This window comes from Mus caroli, chromosome 9, assembly GCF_900094665.2.
Source record: "Mus caroli chromosome 9, CAROLI_EIJ_v1.1, whole genome shotgun sequence".
NCBI classification, from domain to species: domain Eukaryota; kingdom Metazoa; phylum Chordata; class Mammalia; order Rodentia; family Muridae; genus Mus; species Mus caroli.
The window spans coordinates 39,434,124-39,456,652 of NC_034578.1; the positions used below are offsets into that span (position 1 = coordinate 39,434,124).

The window sequence follows — 22,529 nt, forward strand, 5'->3', positions numbered from 1 at the left end:
TGTGTGTGTGTGTGTGTGTGTGTATGTGTGTGTGTGTGTGTCCATGTCCCCACACACTGCTTTCTCTCTCTCTCTTTCTCTAATGGCAGGCAGGAATGAAAGGAAGGATGGTGTATGACAGAGGAGGGGTCTTCCTTTTATACTGATATCTTCCCCTAGTGGACCAGAAATACTACTTTCTGTCCTATGATGACACAGGATAAAGATACTTGAGGGAGGAGATGGCTGTCTGGCCACAATCACTTTTCCAAATTCTTCATGTTCCTGTGGTTGTACCACATGAATCAGAAGGGCTCTCCAGGGTTCTTGAGGGAAGCAGCTAGGGCAACCTGGCCTTCATCCTAGAAGGATGGATCTCAGAAACCAGTGGTCTATTTGTTGTTGCTATTGCTTTGTTTTGCTGAGACAAGTAGTCTAGGCTAGACTTGAACTCGCTGTGTAGCTCAAGCTGACTTCAAACGTACTCTTGAAGACAGACTATCTTCTTGTCTCTTCCTCGTGAGTGCTGGGATTAGTCACATGTCATTAGGGCTGCCTCTGATTCCAATCCTTAGAACTAAGTTCCATTTCAGCTTTCCCAAAGAATGAAGCAGACAGGAGGCAGCTGCTCTTGGAACTGTGGGAGGGCAGTGTGCCTCAACGACATTTTCCTACATGTGACACCAGTGATGTCATCTCTCTTTCTCCTCCCCGTGCCCTATCTCTCCAGCACGTCACTGGCCAGGGGTTACCATATGATCTGTGTCATGTGTTCCATGTAAACTGGAGTGTTTACAGAATGTAACAGCAGTTTATAGAGTGGTTTCTTGTTAGATAGTCAAGCGCCAGGAATGGTCAGTGGTCAATAACATCCTCTAAGGTTGAAAAGGGAAGGAGATAGAGTATCATCAGGCACTCAGCCTGGGAGAGGCAGAGGAAGTTATATATGATTGCAAAAGCTCGTGCATGTGGTTAATCTGTAGGATGTGTCTTGTATAGTGAGGCTTAGTGTATACTCTGCCTTTAAGCCCAGGAGGATGAAGTAAGCAAGCAGCTACCTCCCTTCCATACAAAACACCTAGAAAGCTGTTTTTCAATATATCGCACACATGGACATATCTATTCTTACTTCTCTGCTTGGAGATCAGGCTTGGAGACACCCAAGTTCCCATTCTAGCCTTAACCTTGACTCACTGAGTGGTCAGGCCTAGGCAAGCCACTCACCATCTCTGGGCATCTTGTTTTTCTTCTTCTGTCATAAAAGCAGAACATGATGATGCACAGGAAGGATGAATGGGATTGTTAGGAGAACAATGCTGATATGACAACCTGATCTCCTGAGGGAGCTCCATCTATAAACATCCAATATTACAATGACTATCCAGGGGTCTATATTTCTAATGGCGAGTTATGCCATCAAGTTACTCAGCTTTGGGGACATGGACATGATTCATTTTGACCACCTTATAACAGACTAATAACTTAGAAGTGACTTGCTGACTGCTTAGAGCTTTCCATGTTCCTAGACAGCCTTGCTGAGATGAAACTGACCGGCCTGGAAAACCGATAACACACCCAGAAAATGCCAGGCCTTAGCTCCATTTGACATTTATTTCTCTCTCACGTTTTAGTTGCTGACTACCTTAGTTACTGTCCTGTTGCTGTGAAGGGACACCACAACCAAGGTAACTCTTATAAAAGGAAGCATTTACTTGGGGGCTTGATTATAGTTTCATAGGGTTAGTCCAGGATCTTCAATGGTGGGGAGCATGGTGGCATGCAGTAGGGATGGTGCTGGAGCAGTAGCTGAGAGCTTTATAACTTTATCTGTAGGCAGCACAGGTACATGCATGCGTGCATGCCTCTGTGTGTGTGTGTGTGTGTGTGTGTGTGTGTGTGTGTGTGTGTGTGTGTGTGTGTGTGCATGTGTGTGTGTGACACAGAGAGAGAGACACACACAGACAGACAGACAGACAGACAGACTGGGTCTTTAAAACCTCAAACCCACCTCCAGAGACACATATACTCTCCAACACGGCCTTACCCCTAATCCTTCCCAAACAGTTCTACTAGCTGAGGACCAAGCATTCAAACATATGAGCCCATGAGTCCATTCTCATTCAAACCACCACACATCTGATTATTACCTTTTCTCTTATTAGGGTTTTGTTTGTTTTTTTGAGGGAAAAGACTCCGAGAGCAAAGCAAAGGAAAAGACAATGGAGCTTCCCTATCCAAGGCATATCAGGCACACAAGGCTAGAGACCTTGTGTGGCTTCACAGATCTCACAGGTTGAGTCCTCAGATAGGAAAGAGCCTCGAACAAGCACCTAGTCAATGCATGTCCTCTACATGGGAGGAATAGACTTACTACAGGATGGGACAAGTCACTGACAGTATTTGGGACCTGGAGACAGGAAACTTGGCTTCAGTGCCGACTGAGGGACCAGGTTTGCAGGGTTCCAACCTCCTAATCCATGCATTAAAAACCATCCCACCTGTCTCTGGCACTGCTGCACTCAACGAGAGCCTGTGTGGAAGCGTCTCATAAATCAAAAGCGGTGCGTCAACATGCTATGTCTTAGACATCAATCCAACCTCCCTGCAGAAGCCAACATGAAATTATTTAAACGAGATTTACCCATTTGGGGGTTAAATGGGCCAAATGTTGTATCCCAGGTTGGGTTCTGGCATATTCCAATATTACCTTACTACAACAGACAGGGAGTGCTTGAGGAATACAAACTTACTTTAATATTAGTCTGAGCAAAAATGTCATGAGGTAAATTGCTGCATCAGGGGGAAAAAAGACAGAAAACCACAAGATATACTCTGTCAAATATGGTTTTTTTTTTTTCCTGGCTGTTCTCTCCTCTTCTTACACATAGTTGAGAATTCACAGTGCGCATCAATGCCTTACAACTCTTGAAAACAAAATCCCCTTGGAGATAAACTACTAGACTAAACACCAAACTTCTCATTAAAAAGAAATGAGTTAATTTGCCAGGGGACTCATACGCCTTGAACTCGATCCAGATCCTGTCACATGACTACCAACTTTGAAGCATCAAAGATGAAGCCACTCCAGATTCTAAAGGTCCACCCATGAGTGCATGGCTTAGAATCCCAGCTGGTCCCAGGCAAGGATGGATCCTGGTGCTTTCTCGGGTGGATGATGTGATGATGGTGATTCTTCACTAGCAACTTGACTAGATTTGGAATCCCCCTAGGAGACACAGCTCTGCAGATGTCTGGGGGGGCTTTCCTAGAGAAGTTTAGCCTAGGTGGAAAGCCCTACTCTGAGTGTGGGCTGCAGCATCTCATGGGCGGGGGTCTTACATGATAATAGGAAAGACAGAAGGAAGGCACCAGCATCTGTCGCTCTCTGCTTCTTGATTGTGAATACAATGTGATGAGCAGTCTCACATTTCTTCTGCCAGGCTTGCTCTGCTGTTATAGACTGTGCTCTCAAACTAGAAGCCAAAATAAGCCCTCCTTTCTCTTCTTAGTTGCTTTGTCAGGGACTCTGTCACAGCAGGAAGAAAAGTAACGAATACAGATGCTGTGCTGTGCGTTGGGTGTGTAGACATTGCCAGAGAGAACAATAAGTTCAGGTGGCAGGTATGGATGATATAGCAGGCTGCCTAAAATGTCTGTCTCAAGACCAATTGGGATAAAGAACAGAAATAAAAAAAAATTTTTTTTTATTGCATACTAGCATACTGGACCTCCCTAGCATAAATTGGCTTTCTGGGGCTCAGTGTTGTTCTACTGAGAGGATGGTGCTCACTGACCACAGGGCCACTGGATATGGCCTTCACTCTTCTCTCTCGCCTTCCCACTTTATTTTCATGTGCCTATCAAGAAATACTATATGTTTAGAATCACCACATTTTCCAAATCAAAAGTAGTATCTAAAATTCTTGTCTGACAAAACAGTAGCTTTTCCTTATTATACCCCATACTGGGGTCTTGTTAAGAGATGAGAGAGAAAACTTGAATGCATCATGAAAGTGTATAATAGATAGCAGCCACTGAGAGAAGAGAGGGGGTTGGGTGGGAGAGACCACATGACATTTGAGCTGGGTATAGAAGGGCAGTGATGATTTTGTTCTGTTGTTGAGGGGACAGAATATGAGTGTGAACCTAGATAAGGAGGTGAGGGGAGGCAATTGTAATGCATGCCATGCTAAGAGATTGGGCAGCTGGTAAATGATCTGGAGTGTGGGGTTGATATGATTAAATTTGTAAGGCAATCAAGCAATCAACTTTCAGGCTGCAGTGTGAGGCCTGGAATGAAGTGAGGAGCAATTCTCCTGTATTTAGTACATATAATAGTGAACATTTCCTGTGCACACAGCAGACACTGCTCTGGGAGCACTGCATGTGTGTTCTCATTTAATCTGCACAGGACAACTCATTTATTTCTACAGATGAAGCAACAGAGGTGCATGTGATCTCTAGCGAATAACTGTCCCTTCCAGCATCAACAGCAGGCAACCAGGCTAGAGTCCAGAATCTTCACCATTATTTCTTTTTGTGTTTTACAGTTCCATGTGGGGTTTACTGTGGGGGAAGAGGGCAAAGGTGGCAATGAAGACACGGGGAAAGAAAGCTCACCATTATTTCTTAGTGAATGCTGATGATGACTGTGGTCTTTGGTTGTGATAGTAAGTGAATAGGAGACACTTTTCCATTAGGGACACTCTAAGCTACTGTAGTAACAGCAGCTGAGGTTAGAGAGAAGCAGAAAATAATTGGAGATTATCTAGAGTTTAAGCAGTGTTAGGGGTGAAGAAAGAGGAGTCAGCTCAGGTCACTGAATGAGGTGACATTATCTGAGCTGAGACAGAGGAAGAGGAACCAGCTTGCTGAAGGAGACAATTCAGATTCAATCTCCAAATATCCCAGGGCAGCAAATGCTCTGGCCAAGCTTGCTAATAGTCTTCTATGTTAGAATGTTCTTCCTTAGATCCGACTTAACCCATCCTATTGAAAGGAAGCCCTTCCCTACTGTCTGGAACAGCCTGTGAGTTGTCTCTATTAGCAATCCAGGTAGAGGGAAGTAGCCATGTGCAGGTACATGCTGCTGGAGTTCAGAGAGGAGTCTAGAGTTAGAGTGGCATTAGCTAGGGAAGAAGGCAAGGACACAGAGGGGAGGGAAAGGATGAAGACAGGGGATTTAGTCAAGGTGATGGAGAGGCACCAGAAACATCAGGAGACATGGTGACTCGGGTGCTAGGGATGAAGAGTTACAAAGAGTTCAAAGGGTCAACATGCCAAAGCCAGACTCCCGAGCTGGCTTGTCAAGTAGCAGGGAATGTTCTTATTTTGGTCTTAGAGATGGCTGAACAGAAACATTATTCTGTGATGTTAGGAATGTTAGGAATAAAGAGAATATCCCCTAATGAATGTTTAATGACCTATATGCAAAACAATTTGAAAAGTGTTGGGAATTCATAAAGTGTTTCTGATCATCTTTAAATTTCAGAAACATGCTAGCCACCATTTATTATTCTGGAGGGTGTGTGTGTGTGTGTGTGTGCATGTGTGTATGCACTTGTAGTGTGTACGTGTGATGTACCTGTACTGTGTATGTGTGATGTGTGTAGTGTGTTTTGTATAGTGTGTGTGTATGTGTGTATGGTGTGTATATGTGTCCATGCTTGCAAATTCAGAGGCCAGATGCTGTTATTGTGTGTCTTTTATCATACTCCAGCTTGTTTTGGGGACAGTCTCTCATTGGACCTGGAACTCTTTGTTTCAACCAGACTGGCTAGCCCATGAGAATCTGTAGTCTACCTGTTTCCACCTCCAACGCACTGGAATGCAGATGCTGTCTTAGTTCATGTTCTATTGCTGTGAAGAGACACCATGACCATGACAACTCTTAGAAATGAAAGCATTTAATTGGGAGCTTGTTTAGAGGTTCATGGGGATTAGTCCATTATCATCATAGTGTTGGAGCAGTAGCTGAGAGCTTTACAAGCAGATCCATAGGCAGCAGGCAGAGAAAAAGACACTGGACATGGAATGGGCTTTTTAAGCCCATTCTCAGGGACACTCTTTCAACAAAGCCATGACACCTAATCTTTCTCAAACTCTCCTGCTCCCTGGTGACTAAGTATTTAAATATATGAGCCTTAGGAAGCATTCCATGCCAACCACCACAGATGACACCATTACACTAGGTGTTTCATGGGTCAAAGGGGATCCGAACTCAGGTCCTTAGGCCTGCACAGCAAGCACTGTGCGCACCGAGCCATTCTGCTAACTCTCCGGAGGGTTTTGCAATTGTGCGTAACTGGGATTACACTATGCAATGTAAACACATAATGCAAGGTACCCTGTGAATACATACAAATTTCATGGTTTTCTGTTAAAAATGAATAAATGAATAAAAACAGCCCTTGCCTAGGCATTTGTACTGAGTGAAGTACTCTGATGTTTGCATACAGATTTGACTGCAGGCAGATGCTCACCTTCTGGTAACAGTTACTCATTAGTCAGGTGACCTTATAGATATGGGAGAAAGAGATTCTAGATTCTTATAGATTATAAATGAGGACAAATTAGCTATATTTTTGCTCAAAGATAACCATCAATCAGAGAAAATTCACAAACCAGTAAACACCCATTATTTAATCTTAATTTCATCACATTGGCACTATTCTTTTGAAGGCAGCATCTCTGTGTAGGTTTATATGGGGCTCTGGTGGCAGACTCCGCCTGGCAGATGCTAGCATCCTGATACAGCTGCGTACATTCTTACTAGCTCTCCTCAGCTTCAGCCAATTTAGGAATGTTCTCTCACCAGTTGAGTTTCTGGAACTTTCTAAGCATAGTGCCTCACACGCAGAATGTACTCAGTAAATATTTGTTGAATAAATGCATAAACTGTCAGGTCTGCTCAGTGTAACTTGTTTGTGCCAGAACTCGTTTTTCACTCAGTTTGGCCTCATTATAAATTAGTTCTGAGCAGCTATGTGGCATACTAGAGCCTCTAAGGTAGAGCTGGAGAGAGGGGGAATTCTGAACCAATCTGATAGACTGTACTGGTCAGTTAGGTTCTCCAGAGAAACAGAAATGATGGGGGGAGTATAGGTACATACATATTTATATATTCCTATAGCTATATCATATCACATCATATCATCTATAAGTCCTCCATCTGTCTCTCTGTCTATCTACTTACCTATCATCTAAATATCAATTTTCTGTATATTTATGTCATGGTTTGAATAGAAATGGCCCCCATTCTCATCTATGCAATGCTTGGGCATTAGGGAGTGGCGTTACTTAGCAGAGATTAGGAGGTGTGAGCTTCTTGGAGGAACTGTGTCACTGGAGGTGGCCTTTGGGGTTTCAGAAGCCCTAACTAGGCCCATTGTCTTGTTCTGTTCATGCTTCTTGCCAGTCTGGCTGTAGGACTCAGCTACCTCTCCAGCACCACGCCTGCCTGCATGTCACCATGCATCCTGCCATGACGAGAATGGACTAAACAGTAAGCCAGCTCCAATTAAACTTTATAAAAGTTGCCATAGTCACTGTGTCTCTTACCAGCAGTAGAACTTTGACTAAACAATCTATCCATCTACCTATTGTATATGTGTGTATGAATGTATCTATTTACCTATTATCTACCATCTATTTATTATACATTGATTATCTATCTATCTATCTATCTATCTATCTATCTATCTATCTATCTATCTATCTACCTATCCATGCATTCATCTGCCTATCTATCATATTTAGATTGATTTTAAAGGATTAGCTCATATGACTGTAGGAATTTATAAGTCCAAAAGATCAACAGGCTCTGATCTGAGGCATATTTATGCTTTGGCCTGGGACAGAATTCCTTCTTTAGAAATTCTCTTTTTGTTCTTATAGCATTTTTTTCTTATAGCATTTTTTCTTTTTTTTTTTTTTTTTCATTTTTGTTCTTATAGCATTAAACTAATTGAAAAAGGCCATCTTACATTCTTGGGGTTGGTTTGTGTCCCTCTCAAAATGGTGTTGAAATCTTAACTCCCATGACTTTTATATGTGACTACGCAAGCTCATTTGAAAATAGAGTCCTTGAAAATGTTATGGAGAGTTAAGATAAAATCATACTGGATTAAGGTGATCCCTGTAGGAGCTGGAGAGATGGTTCTGTGGTTAAGAGTACTGACTGCTCTTCTGAAGGTCCTGAGTTCAAATCCCAGCAACCACATGGTAGCTCACAACCATCCGTAATGAGATCTGATGGCCACTTCTGGAGTGACTGAAGACAGCTACAGTGTGCTTACATATAATAAAATAAATAAATCTTAAAAAAAAAAGGTGATCCCTGTGACAATAATGAGAATCCTTCTAAAGTGGGAAATTTGGACATAGATACATGGGGAGAGGCTGAAAGGATTCAAAGGCAAAGGCTGGAAGGGGGCATCTTTATGGCAACGAGTTCTAGACAATAATTACAGATGTCACCATGACTCTAAAAGACTTTTCTAAAAAACACATGGACTAATGGTTGGTCACACATCTGAAGAAGCTGTAGTGTTGCAAGTTGACATACAAGATTTAATTTCCCAAGAACTACTGCAAGGGACTAACATAGCTGCAGATTTGTGAGGTAGGTGATAGAAAATGTTTGGTTGGTGATCTCATTTAGGATGTCCACAGGATTGGTGACTAAGGTGTAGTACTGGACAGAGGTTCTATTTGATTCTGTTGTGCCCTGTGATGAGCATCCCAGCTATGTGTCCCTCTATCTCAGTGCTGCCCGTAGGTCAACGGGTCTCCCCTGTGTTCTAGCTCCCTCAATATTAATCGAGAAATCAAGGCCATAGCCTGATTGGGTTTTTACAGCTGGCCAGAGCATGGTAGTATGTTGAAAGGATGCATGTCTCCATTTCTTTTGGAAACCCTCTTGGAGCTCAAGAGAGAAAGGGGAGAGGAAGCTGGAGGCGTGGGGCTTGCTGGAAGTCCAGATCCCCATCACGGAGAGAGAAGACTGAGTCCAAGCCTCTCCTTGAGATAGCCCCAGGTGTGAATTTGGTTTCCTGCTCTGTGAGATGGGGTTTTAGTACTTGTCCACTTTCTCTTAAAGAACAGTCCAATGGGAAGGGCTGAGTGTACCCTGCAGGAAGTTACCAAAGACCACACAGGTACGGGTGTTTGGCTAACTACTTAAAGTTAGCGAGGCTGAACTTATACCTTGTTCTTTGTCTTACTAACATGTGGTTAGCATGTTCTTTGGCTTACTAACATGTGATTAGCATGTATGAATACCTAGCATGTGCCCTTGACCTACTTTTCAAACAGATCATATCCGGTGCCCTCATTTCTAAAATAAGCACAGCCCAACTGTGTCAGTTTCCTGGGATGGCCAAGACAGAGTCCACAACGGAGAGGCTTACAATGACAGAAATGTGTCATCTCCCAGCTATTGAGGATAGAAGCCCATTGATGTGACAGCAGAGCCTGGCTTTCTCTGAAGCCCCTAGGGGAGGGTTCTCATCTCTCCTAACCTGTGTGGTTGCTGGTGATCACTGATGCTCGTTGGCATGGAGATGCCACCCTGCAGTTTCTGTGTTTGATTCCACACAGCCTTCTCCCCTGTGCATCTGTGTCCAAATCCCCGACCCCTCAAAAACAATTATCTTAAAGCAAAGTCTTACTGTTGGCATTCCTTCTTCACTCCGCCCAACAGTTACCTAGCAACAGCCAGGTAGGCCTGGCTTGCTATAAAAGGGACCAGTTAGCCTCTCCCCCTCTCTTACTCTCTCTGACTCCCTGACCCCCTTCGCTCTCCCTGACCCCTTTTGCCCTCTCTCCCCTCCCCCCTCCACATGTTCCTGGTCTGCCTCTTCTCTCTCTCTCTCTCTCTCTCTCTCTCTCTCTCTCTCTCTCTCTCTCTCCCTCCCTCCCTCCCTCCCTCCCTCTGTCCTCTGTCCCTTCTCTTTCTCTACCTCCACTCCCTTCTCAACTCCTCTTCCCATGTCCCCAAATAAATTCTATTCTATACTAGACCCTTTGTATGGCTGGTATCTCAGCAGGGAGGGATGCTTCAGCATGGGTACCACCTGCTGAAGTACCTCCTTCCACCACATCATACCTCCGAGCTCTATAAAACATATCCTTGGCTTTTAAATACACAACACTTACTATGTAAGTGTGACTGGCATGGAATTTGCTAGGTAGGGAGGACTGGGCTTGAATTCCCAAAAAGGTCGCTGACTCTCTACTGCTGGTATTAAAACATGTCCCACCTCATCCAGCCAAATTCTCTTCATTTTGCAAGATGCTGGCTAGTGATTGGGCAAGGACCTATCCAAATCCAGCATGCCTTTACCTTACCTCTTTATTACACCGGCAAGAACTCTATTTCCCAGTGAGGTCATGTGTATGGGTCTGTGGAATTGGGACTTCAACATGTACTTTGAAGAGGACACAATTGAACATCAAACCAGAGTCCACATCACAGGTACCCACAAGTGTCTGGGATACAGATGCTCTCACTAAGTGGGAGCTTTCATCACAATAGGACAAGGGAGGATACAGTTTCGGAGGATCACAGCCTCTTTTCTCCACAAGGCACAGAGCCGTTAGCCGTATGGTTCTAATGGAGTGAGTCCTCACTGTCCTGTCTCTCTCTGTAGAGCTTAACACTCAACACCTATCTCTTCTTCTGGCCATCTTTTCCAGCCAGGTAGCCCAGCAGAGAACAGCATATCTCTGCTAAGTCAAGCCCGCTAGTGGGACATGCTCTTGCAGCACAGTGACTTCTGTCCTGGAGAAACCTGGCCATAGCTACAAAGGCCCTCTCCAATTCCCCAGGGGAAATTCAGATTTATACATAAGAGGGACACGCCCATTGGCAACTTGTTTCTCCTCTAAAGCAGGATTTCTCTGAACCAGACTGAAGCTGCAAAGACACTCGGGGTCTCCTCTTGCAGAAGCCAGGGTGGAGGGCTATGGGCAGTCCTGCTAAACTTTATCTTTAACTTTTCATAATATTGGAAAGGACTCTCTTTCCAAATAAGGCACGTGTCTAGGTACAGGGCTTAGGATTTCAGCACACATTTTAAAGGGACACAGTTCATTCCTATACTAGACTCTACCTCACAGTGACTGGGACACAGAGGTACTCAATAAATGAGAGCCATTGTCACAGTGACTCATGGTGTCAGGTTACATCCTGGAGAAGTGTGACAGTTAAATTATGACCACAGAAAGTGACTAGAATACAGGGAAATCTATATGACAGCTGTACACCTAGAGGTAGTTTAGGTGAAGGAGGCAAGGAAGAATATTCTGGTCTAATAATGGAAGCGAGGATGTTTCTATTGTTGGCTGGCCACGGAGTGATGATCCATTTGATGGATGGCCCACAGCCAGAATGACTCTTTCCTGATCTTTTCACTAGGCAAGACACTCAGATGCCATGTCTATCTTTGGCTCGCTACTGTGGTATTCCTATGTATTCATTTGATGCTTTTCATAGCCAGAAAAAAATCCTTTAAAAAAGTAAAAGCAAAGAAAGAAGGAATGTAAACGCCTGGGTTTAGCAGGTATAGACCCCAGCTTTGTATTTGTCAGCACCAGTAAGCAAGAGAGGGCAAAGCCCATAATCCCACATCTTACAATGTCCAGAGTGGATACAGTGGACCCTGGAGGCAGAGGAGCCCTAAGCATGCTGGCACTTATCTAAGCTTTAGTCCCTACCTTCTGGAAGAGCGTAACTGAAGCCAGTCACTGACACATTATGTACCAAGTGGCTCTCTCGGCCATCCCTATTTAGAGACAGAAGCCATCTTGGCTGGAAAGCTCCCAAGTTCGACTTTTCCATCTCCTCTGTTTGTAAGTTCCTGCAGCTGATGGAGGAAAAAAATAGCCCAGCGCATTTGCATTTAAGTCTCGAAATCTAAATATTTCTGTGAGTCATCCATTATTACCATATAACTCGGTGTTTGCATGCAAATAACTTTAATGGCATAAATGCTTGTAAAATAAGTCTCTTACCATATGAACTCTGTAAAGAATACTAATTCCCAGCGTCATGAATGGCTTGGAGAAATCGATCACTTTCTCACGTTCGGCTGTGATGGTGAGGCCCGCCACAGCCAGATCCGCTTTCTGAAAGGACATAGAGAGAAACTATCAGAGGAGGTAGGACCAGAGGCTGTCACTGCAGAGGAGGTGTCACTCTGGTCAGGCTTCTTGGCTCTGTCAGGATCTAAACCATGGCTCTCAGAAGGACCCATGTGGAAGCTGGGATCCATGTTTTCTTACGGGTAGACCCCTCTGAATTCGTAGGTAAGTTTCAAGCATGAGAAAAGACAATCAGACTGTTCAGATACAACTTCTAAACATTCCAGGAAAAGAGACCTTCTGGGCAGACTTCCTCCATATTCTTCTCTGTCAGAAATTCTTCCTTAGATCCAATTTAAGTCCATCCTGATGAAAAGAAACCCTTCCCTATTGTCTGCAAGCCAATACCTGGGGCCCTGGGAAAGCCCAGAGCCAGTACTCGGTTCTAGTGTGCACTCTCCCTAAGTAAAGAATTGATCAAGCTTAGTCAATGTGCCTGTCTAGGACTATATAGCCTCATCCACAATGTACAGTGAAGAGAGGGTTCCGTTCTTCACAGCAATTCTTTAACATACTGCTCGAAATGCAGCCTCTGGGGTCACCTATATCTATCCACACCACCCACTGGACCAATTAAAATGTGAACTCTTGACTTTCTTCCCGGAGCCCAGGGTTAGATTCTGTATTCATAGCGATTGATTCTAACCTATGTTTTAATATTTAAGACCAAAGAGTTAAAAGCCACATTTACCACTCAGGCAATACATTTCATCAAAAAAAAAAAAAAAAAAACAGGGAGAAAAAGTGAAGTGTCCACAGAGCCATGAGTCCTGAGTGGGTTTGAATACCCAGAGCATGCATACATGTGCACAGGCATTTGATGACCGCCAAACCATTGCAAAGAAAGTAGGACACTGTTACACTTTATATGTGAATATTCCCCCCACCCACCCATGGGCTCTTGTGTTGGAACATGTGGTATTTATGGTTTAGGGAGGTTGCACAATCTTTTGGGACCTTTGGAGCCTAGCTAGAAGACAGGGCCTGAATGGCGGAGCTTGTGATTATAGTTTGGCATCCAGGGACATGTTATCTCTGTCTCATCTCTGTCTCTCTTTCTCTGTGTCTGTCTGTCTGTCTCTTTCTCTCTATGTCTCACTCTCTGTCTCTCTGTGTTTCTCTGTCTCTCTCTGTGTCTCTGTGTATCTCTGTCTCTCTCTGTGTGTCTCTGTGTCTCTGTATCTGCCTCTCTCAGCTTCTAGTGCATGCCATGGTCTGAAACATCTGCTACCCCGCCTACCACGCCGTGATGGACTCTGTTCTTTGAACTGTGAACCAAAACAAACCTCTCCTGTTTAAGTTGTTGCTAGGCTTTTGGTCACAGCAATGGATAGTATCCAATTCAGATGCTGATGTGACTCAGGCTCAGGAAGCATAAACCTATCAAGTTTCACTTTCAACATCTTCATGCCAGCCTCCCATCCTCAATTCATGCCCCAGCAAAGGTTAGCAAACTTAGACCCTAATCAAGTAGAGCCGTCCTTCAAAGAAACCAGAGTGCAGATGAACGAGGGCTTTAATGAAGAAGGGGGAAAGTGAGCGGCTTGTTTCCTATTTCTGAAAGTGTTGATGACTGCCACCAAGTGAATCAGCCCTTGGTGACAGAGTGGGGTTTGATTAGTAGATTGTCAGCATCTCCATCTCGGGGAACTCTTCAGAGGCTTGCCTGGGCCTTTCAGAACCTCAGCTTCCCAGAGATACTGACTTGAATTCAGCTGGTGAGCTGAATGCAGAACAACAAAGTCAGGCTAGAGGCCTGCAGGGGCAATGCTACACCCGTGGGTGTGCTGTAGAGTAGGGGCATAGCTCTGCCTGAGACCTGAGTGGGAAGGAGCACGCATTGAAATAATTAGAATAAAGCAACTGAAGTAAACATTAAGACAACAAGGGGCTGGGGAGATGGCGTGACCAACAGTGCTTTCTGTGCAAGCATGCAGATAGGAGATGGATCCCCAGTATCCATGCTTAAGACTGTGTTATTAGCGATGCACACTTGTAATCTCAATGGGCCTTCAGCTATGCCCATGTACATCCATGGTGCTTACTGGCTGGTCAGCTTAGCCTAATTGGTGAGCTCCAAACTAGTTAGGGACCCTGCCACAAAATATCAAGGTGAGTAACAGTTCTTGAGGAATGACTTGAAGTTGACCTCTACCTCACCTCCACATATGGACACACACACACACACACACACACACATACAGGAAATTAAGATTGGGACTGGGTAAGAATGCTTGTGCGAGTGTGAGAACCTAGATTTAAATCCATAGCACCTACATAAAAATCAAGGCATGCCTGTAACCCTAGCACTGATGGGGGTGGAGACAGATGGATACCAGGAGCTCACTGAGCCAAACATAAGCTTCCAGTTCAGCGAGAGACCCTTTCTCAAAGCAGTAAGGGGAGAATGATACAGTCAGACACCAGTGTCCTCTTTTGTGTACACATTGTCATATGCCGCTGCATACTCATCACACACACACACACACTAATTAAAATTTTCAAAATGATTAAGTTGACAAAAAACAGTCAAGGGGTAAACATAGCATCTGCTCTTTTCTCTGGTGATTTCTTTTCTCAGAACTCCAAATCAATTAACCAAAGTAAATCGTCATGACCCCGGATTTCCTTTTTCCACGCTCAGCTTTTCTGTAAAAGGGGTAAACTTTGGGTAACAATTTGGAAATCATTTTGCAAGTTTATTTATGTTGGCCAACAAAGGCATGATGAATGCCAGAGCAATCCATATGTCCATATGGACAGAGCGCCGGAAATGGGCTACATCCTTCTCCCCTCCACCTGTGTAGGTGGGAACCGCATGCTCCCAGCACATACAGGCCATTTCTTCCCCAAACTGGACCCCACATAGAAAAACCGCCTTTTGGCTGGCAAAGCTGATTTGGCGGTGCCTCTCACCCCATCTCTCTTCCCTTTCTCCTCAGGCTGGAATAAGTTGGGGGGCAGGGAAGCAGCAGCAGCAGCAGTAGCAAGCTACAAGAAACAGGCAAGAGGTTTGGTGGCGGCTGTTTTTTATATTTAATTGACTCAGTATAAAAGAGTAATTATCTACCTTGGCTTCAGCGCACCCCGGGGTGCCAGCCATGATCACGTGGGATCAGAGTATTCCAAAAGATGTGTGTTCATTTTCTTTTACCTTAGTTAAAAAGACATTATGCTATAAAGCAGCCTTCAGATGAGGAGATAATGTGCCATGAAGACACACTAACAAGCAAGGGGGTTGAGACTACATGACTGCTTTGGAGTCTAAGGCTGGAGGCTGGGGGGTGGAGGGGAACATGGGCACATGGCAGCCTGTCTGGGGCCTTGGTGGGGGGTGGCAAAGGGTTATGTTCCCCATGGGAAGGAGCAATGGATGGCAGATGAGGGGATCTGGATCTTGTCACAGCTGGTCTCCAGCCTCACTGTTATCCTGGCAAGCTTTTCTTCAACAGGAATGGTCTCCTTAACCATGAAGGGGAAGGGTCCAGCCAGGGAGCTCCCTGGCTTTCCCAGATATCAGTCCTAGGCTTTCTGCCCTGCTCGAGGTCACGTGACTTCCTTTAGCTGGTCCCCACTCTGCCCCAGGAGGTAATGCTGGCAGAATGGCATGGTGTGGTATGGATGAGGACACGATGCCCAGGGCACAGTCTGGATCCCAGGCTAGGCAGCAACTGTAGAAACCTGGATCCAGAAAGGGTGGGAAGATCCAGGTGGGGCTCAGACCTGACCCTGGCTTCCTACGGTTGGGAAAATAGACCAGGCCAAAAGTCAGGCTGAGATCAGAGACAGGAAAAGAGAATACACACACACACACACACACACACACACACACACACACACACACACACACACAAGTGTTTAAACGTATTCCCCATGAGCACCAGGCTTTACTCCTTTGCTTAGTTTTGATTGAAAGTGTTCTATGAAGGCCTTTGTATGCTACCTCTGAGGGATGCCACCTTTTATCTCCTAGATGTTCGTGGAATTTACATGGTTGGGCCAGGCAGGGGCTGGCCTAGAGGTGACTTCCAAAACCACCACCCTTCGTCTCTTTGGAGGTTAACGGGGATCATAAAGCAGACCCCTGTTTGACATCAAAGCTCAAAGCTCGCTTTGGCTTCTGTGGGTAACTGGGTCTGGGCTAGGACCAAGAGCATGTTCACAGTAGGAACCTGTCTGCTCAGGCTGCTTGAGCCCACAGTCTCCCCTGGTACTTCCCTGATGATGAGGACATCCGTTGGCAGCCACAGAGCCTGGCTACCCCCAGTGGACAAAGCTGGTAACCTTGGCTGCCATTTTAAGACAGTCACTGCCCCATTTTGTGCAAAATCCTCTCTCTTGGCCTACATCGAGTCTCCTAGTACCCTGGCTTGCTTCCCCAACCTATGGTTTTCCCCTAGGCATGGATAAGGCTACCCCTAACTCATGGTGACTTAGTCATGTGGCTCCGGACAAGGTTTAATGTCTGCCTCTGCAGACAATAGGCGAATGAAGAGAGATGATCGCATGGAGGAGCCTAGAGGCTGTACAAACTGTAGGGTGCCGCTGTATCATATCAGTAGGTGTTGGCTGAGCCTTCGGTGTGGGACAGGCCTGGCTCAACTCTTGCTGTATGATCTTGGACAAGTAATTTCACTTCTTCTGGCCTCAGTGTGCTTATCCATCAAGTGGGGGTAATCAGAACCCACTTTCTGCAGTAGGGGAAAGGTCAGTGAGGGAGTATTAGTGGGTTGTGAGCATGGGCCTGGTTCACATCTGTTGTTGGATGATGGTGGTGATGAGGCTGCTGCTGAACATGACACTGGAGCTCAGCTCAAAAGGAAACACAGCTGAGCCCACAGTGAGTGGCAGGCTTTCTAGCAGGGCCCTGGCATTGTGGAAAGCCACAATGACCTTGTGCTTCTGTGTGACCCATGTTGGGGCCCTCTCAGGCCTCACATCATCCCATTCATTGGGTATCTCTGGGGAAACAATTGCCAAGTGGAAAGTAGGCATTCTCTATATCCTCTGAACCTCTGGAAGAGTAGATGGTGTACCCCGCCCCCAGTCCCGCCCCAGCCCCGCCCTGCCCCACCCCCAGCACCTTACAAATTCTCTCAACTCCTGCTGAGATCAGCTTCTCCTGCTCCTCTGATCAGCTTCTGCCCCAGGAAGTCCTGTGCCCCTGCACCTCCGCTCCCTTTGCCTCTTTGGGCCTAGCTTATGCCTGCTGCTCCCGTGGATTCTTTCTCTTTCTTGATGGCCCTTTACTTAACTCTGTAATTGCATCTCCACCTCTGTAAGGCTCTGGGAGGAAATGCTGCTCAGAACAGGATGGTGCTGAGCATCCCAAAAGCCCTCATCCCCCGGGAGATTGCCTCTGAAGAGCACAGAACATTTCAATCAAGGCCAGGTAAGGTTGGAGAAAGGGGCTGGCATTCTTTATGACATCCAGAAGGGAAGGGACTTTGAGGCCATGCCTCTCTTCTGCCTGGGTCATCACACTAAACTGGGTTCAAGTCCATCACTGCCAGGAGGACGGGTGGAGTTGATGACTGGATAGTCACATGTGACTATGCAACTGGATTGAGAGAGGAATGGCATCTTGACTTTGTTCCAGTTGTTACTGAACAGGGAAGAGGGTGGACAGCGTGTACACATCATTTCATTATTAGACAGATGCCAGTACTCAGGGGACAGGCAGGATGGCCGATGTGGGTGGAGCTTTCTCTGCTTTTGTTTGTTTGTTTGTTTGTTTGTTTTTTGTTTTTGTTTTTTGTTTTTTGTTTTTTTTTGTTTTTTTTTTTTTGCTGGGTTGGGGGTTAAGTGTTCAGAATCTCTCAACCTAATCCTGGCTGTCCTGGAACTTGCTTTTAGACTAGGCTGGCCTTGAGACTTTAGTAAGCCCTCATGGCTTCCCCATGCCCACTTCTCACTTTACCATGAGATAACAATGGCTGACTCAGGATCCTTTAAGGCTACTTAAGATTGTACATCTTGTAAGTGAAGCACAGTGCTTAGCAATAACAATGGTCAACTTGGGATCCCTTAAGGCTAAGGGAAATTGCACACCCTGTACTGGAAACACAGTGCTTAGCATATAGTATAACTTTAACAAATGGTCGTTAATATTGGCTTTTTTTTTTCTAGAAAAATTCACCTTCGCACCATGACAGTGAGGCTTTGTTGTTGCTGTTTTATTTTTGTTTTGTTTTTAAATAGAAAGATCTCACTATGTATCACAAGGCTGCCCTTGAACTCACAATCCTCCTGCCTCAGCCTCCTAGGTGCTGGAATTACATGAGTGAACCTTCAAGTCTCCTGGTTTTATGCTTTTTCTTGAGATGTTTCCTGTGAGCTGAGTGTGCTAGAAGCATAGTTTTAACCTCAGCACTTGGGAAGCAGAGGCAGGTGGATTTCTTCGTGTCCAAGGCCAACCTGGTCTACAGAGTGAGTTCCAGGACTGCTAGGGTTATATTGAGAGACCCTGTGTACCCCCTCAAATCCCACAAAAAGGGCAGAAAAGGCAAGTTTCCTGAGACTCCCAGCCACATCGTCCATCCTGCCTTTGCAGCCAGTGTCCACTCACTGGTCCCCTGAGCACTGGTGTCTGTCTAATGAAATGATGTGTACTCTCTTCTCCACCCTCTCCCCTGCTGAGTAACCCCTGGACCAAAGTCTAGAAGCCATTCCTCTCTGAAACCAGTTACATAATCAACATGTGAATATCCAGCCACCAACACCACCCATCCTCAGGACCATTCGAAGTTTTCATCTTTCCAGGAGCCAGCCCTCCCACCTCTCAGTCACTGAAGGAGAGAAGGCAGAGTCTAGTGTGCCTCTCTCTGTTCATCAGGTCAAGGGACTTGAAACCCCAGTTTCCCCACTAGAGGGCGCACACCCCACTCTCTAATCATGAACCCCTAATGTCCAGGATAGCATTAGCAGGGAACCCAGGTCCTTATTGGCCAGAGCAATTGTCAGCAGGGTGCTAATTACACTTCTGGAAGGGACAGAGTAGGCAGGTCTGGGCTAAGCCAGGAGCCAACCACAGGGCCTGCTCTGTGCTGAAGCTGCCCCACCCCTCTACCCCCCAGGCTCTCCATGCCAAGTTCTCTGCTGCTCAGCCAGGTTAATTAGCAAAGCATCGCCATTCATTCCAGATGAGAATCTGCACACTTCTGTCTTTCAATCTTTTCACCTGCTGCATGCAGGCCTTTCTCCCGCCATCCCCATCTATGCAGATGCCCAGGGATCTGGAGTCTCAGAGCAGGGAGGCACGGACTCTGATGGAGCCAGGGACTCACAGCCAGCCACTGCTAGCTCTTGTGTGCCTGGGAAGTCATCACTTACACTCCATAATAGCACGGCGTCCTGTTTGCATCATCAGGATGGATGCCCACGCCACCCACCAGGAGTGGTCAGGGAAAATGCCTAGCAGTCACATGGCATCCACAAAACGTTGCGTGTCCCTGCCCAGTGGCTTAGACAGGGAGCTCATCCCTTGGCTGTTCCTGAAGGATAAGGGAATACAATTGTGTCTAGTTTTGGTCACCTGTATAGGCGCGCTAGCACACACACACACACACAATTTATGCTCAGTTCGGTCATCTGTACAGGTTTTCTCACCTCCCCAAACCTCCTCCCTAAGCCTGTTCCCCAGAAGCTTCCATTCAGAGAGAGCCCCAGCCACTCTTCACATGCCTGCTCACTGTGCCCAGCCTGTCACAGTGGTGCTGGGGGAGGCAGATGCCAGAGACCCATTAGCATTCATCGGGGGAGTGGCAATGTCATCCCTAGGTCCAAGTCATCCCTGGTGCTATTTCTCGAGGTGACAGTCTATTCTCAGGGTTGGATGGATTCCCTTAGAGTTAAATTAAAATCCCTATGAAATATTTACTTGGCTGGGCACAGGGCTCGGTGACTGGCCTTCGAGGACAGATCGGAAGAAAGATTGCGGGCTGTGGGGAGAAGGGGATAGCTCGTCGCTTGAGGGTGAAGCCATAGGGCACAGGGTCTGAGCTGGGTCGGGGGACTGAGAAGAGAGTGTTAACTTTTGATGTCCCCTGACACGCTGACACGTGTCTGTTCACCGTGCTCCTTCCTGCTGTTTGTGCTCAGATAGACATGTGCCTGAACCAAAGCTCTGCCAAGCACACACACAGTGCAATGCTCTGCCTCAAACTAGACCTGTTTCCTCTGAACACCCTGTCCCTCTCTGTCTCTGTGTCCCTCTGCCTCCTGCCTCTCTCTCTCTCTCTCTCTCTCTCTCTCTCTCTCTCTCTCTCTCTCTCTCTCTCTCTTGTACATGTGTGTATGTGCATTTCCACATGTGAGTGCAGGCTCATGAGTGGCATGGCAAGTGTGTAGAGGAAAGAGGACAACTCTAGGCGCCAGTCGTTGCCTTCCAAATCGCAAGACAGGGTCTCTGTGCAGGTTAGGTTTTTTTTTTGCCAAGTTGATAGAACCCTAGTCAAACCTGGGTAAAGGGGATATCAGTTGAGGAATTGCCTGCATCTGATTGGCCTATGGCACGTCTGTGAGGGCATTTTCTTGATCGTTAATGATGTAGGAGGGCCAGCCCACTGTGGGCGGTGTCATTCCTCAGCAAGTCTGGGCTGTTTATCAAAGTTAGCTGAACACAAGCCATGAAGTGAGCCAGTAAGCATTCCTTCATGGTCCCTGCTTCAGTTTCTGTCTCTAGGTTTCCGCTTTGAGTTCCCGCTCAAACTTCCCTCCATGCTGGGTTGTAACCTGGAAGTGGTAAGTGAAAATAAACACTTCTCTCCTCACGTTCCTTTTTTGGTCATGGTGTTTATCACAACAACAGAAAGTTGACTAGCAGGGTCTCTTCACTGTTCACTGCTTGTGTGTTAGGCTAACCAGGCTTCAAGCTTCCAGAATTTTCCTGTCTCTGCCACCCATCTCACCATAGGAATACTGGCACCACAGATATACCTACCATGGCAGCTTTATGTGAGTTCGAGAGATTCAAACTTGGGTACTCCTGCTTGCATGGCAAGCACTTTACCATGCAGAGGCATCTCTCTAGCCTTCGCTGGATGCCCATGTGATGGGCCACTCCCAGCCCTCTTGGACTCATTATCCTGCTTCATCTTCATTATGTGAGGGCCATGATCTAAAATTATCTTGCTAGTGGATCAAGCTACCGGTAATCTCGAAGAGTGAGAGTTCCAGGAGACAAGGCACCCCTACCTGTCATTTACAGTCTTGGTCATGTCTACAGAAGTGTCTGTCCTTTGCTTCGCACCCAGGAAGCGCTTGCTGAATGGATGTGATCAGGGAACAAACAGGCGAAAACCTCAAAGAGGAGCCAAGCACTGAGTCTCTCAGCTCAGTTCCCAGTGAGGGCAACTTAAGCAGAGTTTACTGGCTCAGGATAGAGCCTCTAGGCTCTAGATACTGGCTATGCAATAGATGCCACTTACTTGGCATCTCTGTGCCTCAGTTTCCCCATGTGGAAAACAGAAGCAGTGATAACATATACTCCATGAATATATTGTAAAGTTTAAATCAAGAAGCACATAGAAAGCAGCCAGGACAGGACATGCCACGGGAGAGAGTGCTGCTATGACTCTGTCTGTAGCTTAAAGCGTTAACTTTAATTTCATTTATTAACCTGATTGCTTTAGAAAATTCGATGTAGATTCTGAAGAGTGCAAAGAAATCTCATGATGGGAAAATCGATATGTATCATGCACACCTCAGACTGTTTTTGTCATAGTGGCGTGGAAAGGAAACAGTATCCAGACTTTGAGTCTCAGTGACTTCCTCACATTGCCACCATGGCCGCTGTCCCCACTCCTGGCTTTCTGAAGAATGGCCCCAATTCACACAGCTCAAGGAATGAAAGTAGAAGCCTCTTTGAGGTTTCAGGATAATACACTTGTTTCTTCTTACTTTTTTTTTCTCCCTCTCTCCCTCCCTTTTCTTTCTAGGCTGGGTCTTATATAACCAAACCTAGCCTCAAACTCACTATGTAGCTAAAGATGGCTTTAAATTCTGACCCTCCCTCCTCCACCTCTCAGGTAACAGGATCACAGTGTGTGACGCCACACTTAGTTTATGTCGTGTTTGAGAAAGGACGCGGAGGCTCCAGCGTGCTAGGCAGGCAAGCACTCTTGCATCTGAGCTACATCCCCTGCCCAACACATCTAAGTGCCCATTACTGAGATCATCCAGTCCATGTGGAGATGCTAATCTCTAACAAGGCTATGTGCTTAGAGACACTAAAGCCCCACCTATGGCCACTCCCCTTTTGCTGGTGTTCCAGCCCTGTCTGTTAGGGTCTAGGAGGCAGTGGTGATGGTGGTTGGGGACAGGGTTGGGGAGGCTGACATGGGGCAAGGCTCACAGGCTCCATCAATTCTCAGGACTGCAGCCTTAACTGTGAGTGGCCTTTCCTA

The 22,529-nt window shown here is 46.1% G+C and overlaps 1 protein-coding gene across 2 annotated transcripts in view; it reads right to left on the minus strand.

The window, feature by feature from the left end:
• The window catches only part of Grik4 (glutamate ionotropic receptor kainate type subunit 4), a 301,102-nt gene that overhangs the window by 34,023 nt on the left and 244,550 nt on the right, over nt 1-22,529 (minus strand). For both annotated transcript variants that reach the window (XM_029482082.1, XM_029482083.1), the window contains one exon: nt 11,995-12,108. In XM_029482082.1, coding sequence (XP_029337942.1) covers nt 11,995-12,108 — 114 coding nt within the window. The remainder of the gene's footprint in view (nt 1-11,994; nt 12,109-22,529) is intronic.